Consider the following 4,291-nt stretch of genomic DNA (forward strand, 5'->3'; position numbering starts at 1 on the left):
AATAATAATATTACAGCGACACCCATATTCATATAACTAATGATTTAACTACCACTACTACTATCATTATTACTAATACGACCACTACTTCTACCAGTACTTATACTACTGTTAATACTACTACTACTACCACCACTACTACTACTACTACTACTATTACTAATAATAATAATAATAATAATAATAATAATTGTTATTTTTATCATTGTTATTCTTCTTCTTATTATTATTATTAGTAGTAGTATTGTTGTTATTATTATTATTATTATTATTATTAGTAGTAGTAGTAGTAGTAGTAGTAGTAGTAGTAGTAGTAGTAGTAGTAGTATTGTTATTATAAAAATGTTTTCATTATTCTTCAGCAACAGCAGAAGTAGCAGCTTGTGGATAAAAAAAATTTAAATTTCTATTTTAATGTGAACTTAATATTTAAAACAAATGCTAAAATTTATTTCAGTGAAATATATATGTATTTAAAAAAATATATATTAAATTATAAATTATTATTTTTTTGATTGAAAAGTATCTTCCGATCCCGAATCCAGATCGAGCGAAACGAGTTTGCTCGATTTGTTTATTTTCCTATGCAAAAGCCTGTTGGCGATTTTTGACGTCACAAAAAAAATTTAACGCGGAGGCGAAATATCTTGTCGATTCTGTCCAAAAAAAAAAAAAAAACCTTTTCATCTGAGCCTAAGCCACGCTCCCGTTTGTGGTGATGCTGCCCGGGGATCGTCATGGAGCTGATGTACGTGGACCATCTCTGCATCGCCTCCCCAAAAACAAAGCATCACCCATCGCTTTCGATGGGGGAAAATAGATTATCTTTAACATTGCATCACCATTGATTTACCTCTAAACGCGAATTGTAACGTATGGTTAAAAAAAAAAATTGAAATAAATTAAAATACATTCATTGAGCTGGTGAAGATTATTTTACTTATACATAATAAGATCCCAATGACAACCATCCCCTCTCTCTCTCTCTCTCTCTCCCTCTCCCCCTCTCCCTCTGACTTTCTGACTTCATTTTTCCCCTCTGGCCCCGATTCACGGAGCACGCACCCAATTCCGGTGTCTCGCCGCACAACTAAATGAGAGCCGAGACGATACGAGCGCACGGAGCGCCGTGATTCCTGCGGCTCCTCCTCCTTCCAGCCATGCGTCCTAATTAACGGGACACCCCCGCTCGCAAAAGCCCCGCGCTGGACTGCGACGCGGTCAAAGAGCGAGCGAGGGAGAGGGAGAGGGCGAAACTGCCACCGGAGGTAATTGATTACATCCCAATCAATGATAACTTGTTAGTAATCGGCAGTTCCCGCAACTCGTCGGGACTACGGACACGCCATTTCCACGGAGGCATCCCACTCCCCCAGACGGGCTCCTCATCTGGGGACGATCCATCCAAGACATCCCATATCGGAATAACACGTTTTCTTGCCCTCGCCGCAGCCTGTTAGACCTTGCTATGCGGTTTTAGTTTGTTTTTTATATATATATATATATATATATATGTATATATATATATATATATATATACATATATATATATACATATGTATATATATATATTATTGTTGTTTTTCCACCATTGATACATCAACAAAGTAAGTGTGCGTAACGGTCACCCACGATGACATCCAAAGAAGTGGCCAAATGTGACGCGGTCGAGAGCAGGAGGAGAAGTCCCCTGGACCACCTGCCCCCACCTGCCAACTCCAACAAGCCGCTGACTCCGTTCAGCATTGAGGATATTTTGAACAAACCCTCCGTGAAGCGAAGTTACACCATCTGCGGGACGGCACATCTGATTTCGTCCTCCGAGAAGCACCGGTCGTCCGGCATCCCCCTGTCCGGCCGGGCGCTCCTCAACCAGACTTCGCCGCTGTGCGCCCTGGAGGAGCTGGCCAGCAAGACGTTCAAGGGCCTCGAGGTCAGCGTGCTGCAGGCGGCGGAAGGTAAATCCCCAATTTATTGATTACAATCAATATATTTTGATTTTACCCTCATGCTCATATATGTTTGTTATATAAAATTCCAATTCAACTATTAGTATATCTGCGAGGCTCACGTTTCCATGTACATTTATTTAACGAATAGGTATATGCTTATTGCTTAATATAAGTTGGGAACGTTATTTTAAAACAGTGTTTTGTAGCACTGTTTTTCGTTGACTGGGGCCGAATGCAAAATAAGAATTTCTAAAAAAAAATGCAATAAATGTAATATCTAATTGTAAAATGTGTATTATTTCAAAATAAATGGTTAGGCTTGCCGATTGTAGGCCTATAGCCCCCCCAAAATAGACGTAAGCAAATGGACGCTATAGGCAGGGCATGTTTTTTTGGGAGCACATTTGACACACAAGGACAATTCAAAGTGCTTTACATAAATTAATGGAAACACCATACATAACATACATTAAATCAAAACAAATAAGAATAAAAACATGTAAATACGAAGCATAAGGCTTCGAAGTGGAGTTTAAATCAGGTCTATACACACCTAAAAACAAGCCGTTCTGTTATTTACACGCAGCCTTTCCCTTTTTTTTTTTTTTTTTTGAATATGTGGGCTCCACAGGCAGGGACGGCATGACGCTGTTCGGCCAGAGAAACAACCCAAAGAAGCGTCGGAAGTCCCGGACGGCGTTCACCAACCACCAAATCTACGAGCTGGAAAAGCGCTTCCTGTACCAGAAGTACCTGTCCCCCGCGGACCGGGACCAGATCGCGCAGCAGCTCGGCCTGACCAACGCGCAGGTGATCACGTGGTTCCAGAACCGGCGCGCCAAGCTGAAGCGGGACCTGGAGGAGATGAAGGCCGACGTGGAGTCGGCCAAGGCCGTGGGCCAGGTGCCGCTGGAGAAGCTGGCCAAGCTGGCGGACCTCGAGAAGTGCGCCAACGGCACGCTGGGCCACTCGCGCGCGGCCTCCCCGGAGCGCGGCGGCGGCGGCCACCGGGAGCGCAATCTCGCCCACAAACTGCGCATGTCCCCCGCGTCGCCGTTCTCGGACCGCACCACCAGCAAGGAGTGCTCGGAGGACGAGGACGTGGAGATTGACGTGGACGACTGATGGCGCCGGTGCGCGCCGGGAGGACACAGCAACAGCAGCAGCAGCAGCAACAACAACAACAACAACAACAACAACAACAACAAAAAGACTGAAAATGACACGAAAACACACAAAACAAATACCGCACCACGCGCCAAACTGCGACGACTTCTCTACCGGCACGAGTAGGCCTCCTCATAGTGACGCATGAACACAACAATATGGTATTTTACGATGTACTCATTAGCAAAGTGTGACCCTCTTTGTTTTGCAATCGAAGCAATATCGTCTAAAATGACGCGAAAAAAATATTTTTCCCATTACGCGATCGCCACCGCGCGCTATCTGTCTCGCGCACGCACACACGCACGCACACACACACACGCACGCACGCACGCACACACGCGTTCAGGTTTTCGTTGCTTCCTCACTATTCACACAAGTGCGCCAAAATGCCATAACGTTTTGCATGGTGAATGCATGGTTTAATTTGTGTTAATTGTTCTATTTATTTTACTTTTTAAATTATATTCTGTTTGGTTGAGCCAGGTGTCCATGCCGTCGCCTCACTGCGGGCCCTTCTTTATTATCCCACGTGGGACTTCAATTCATAAGGCGTCCTTGTGCATGATCGGAAAAGGCAAACTCAAAAGATCAAGCTGTGCGTTTTTAATTTTGAAATGCTCCGGCGATGGTGGAAAAAAAAATAAAAAATAAAAAATAACAACAACAAATTGATATGAAGTGATTTTGAAAGCTACTTTTAGATTTTTTTTTTTATTTGGATACAATAGACTTACAATTATAAATTTGTTATGTTTTTTACACCTGTAAGTGCCTTTCTCAAATCAGGACAGTATTTGAAAACCAATGCACAGAATGTAATGTGTATACTATGGGAATAAAATGGCTTTTCTGGATATTTCACTGATGTTGTAATTATTGGACTAACTAACTGAATATTTTACTAATTGTATATTGATAAAATATATTGGATAACACCAGCATTTCACCAAGCGTACTGGCCGCCCTCCGTGGTCTATTTAGTCATTCGCTTTCCGTTTAGAAATGTTTTTTTTTTGTGCAATTGTGCTGCTTTCCAATAGGATGGCCTCGCATTTTTTTTTTTTTTCGTGGCTCTGGATCTGAAGTCTTTTAAATTGTAAATGCGTTTAGTGGCTTCTTGACCCTGCGACGCGCTTCTCCATTCGGGGCGAAATTTATGTGAGAAACAC

General features: G+C 42.6%; 1 protein-coding gene across 1 annotated transcript; it reads left to right on the forward strand.

Annotated features, from left to right (window-relative positions):
• Nucleotides 1-1,170: 1,170 nt before the first annotated feature.
• On the forward strand, nt 1,171-3,983 carry lbx1b (ladybird homeobox 1b). Its single transcript, XM_079999763.1, has 2 exons — nt 1,171-1,958; nt 2,584-3,983. Exons 1-2 carry the CDS (start codon nt 1,634-1,636, stop codon nt 3,075-3,077), a joined length of 819 nt encoding a protein of 272 aa, XP_079855889.1. The 5' UTR covers nt 1,171-1,633; the 3' UTR covers nt 3,078-3,983.
• Nucleotides 3,984-4,291: the final 308 nt, after the last annotated feature.

Source organism: Zeus faber (genome assembly GCF_960531495.2).
Source record: "Zeus faber genome assembly, chromosome: 4".
In the NCBI taxonomy this organism is placed as follows: domain Eukaryota; kingdom Metazoa; phylum Chordata; class Actinopteri; order Zeiformes; family Zeidae; genus Zeus; species Zeus faber.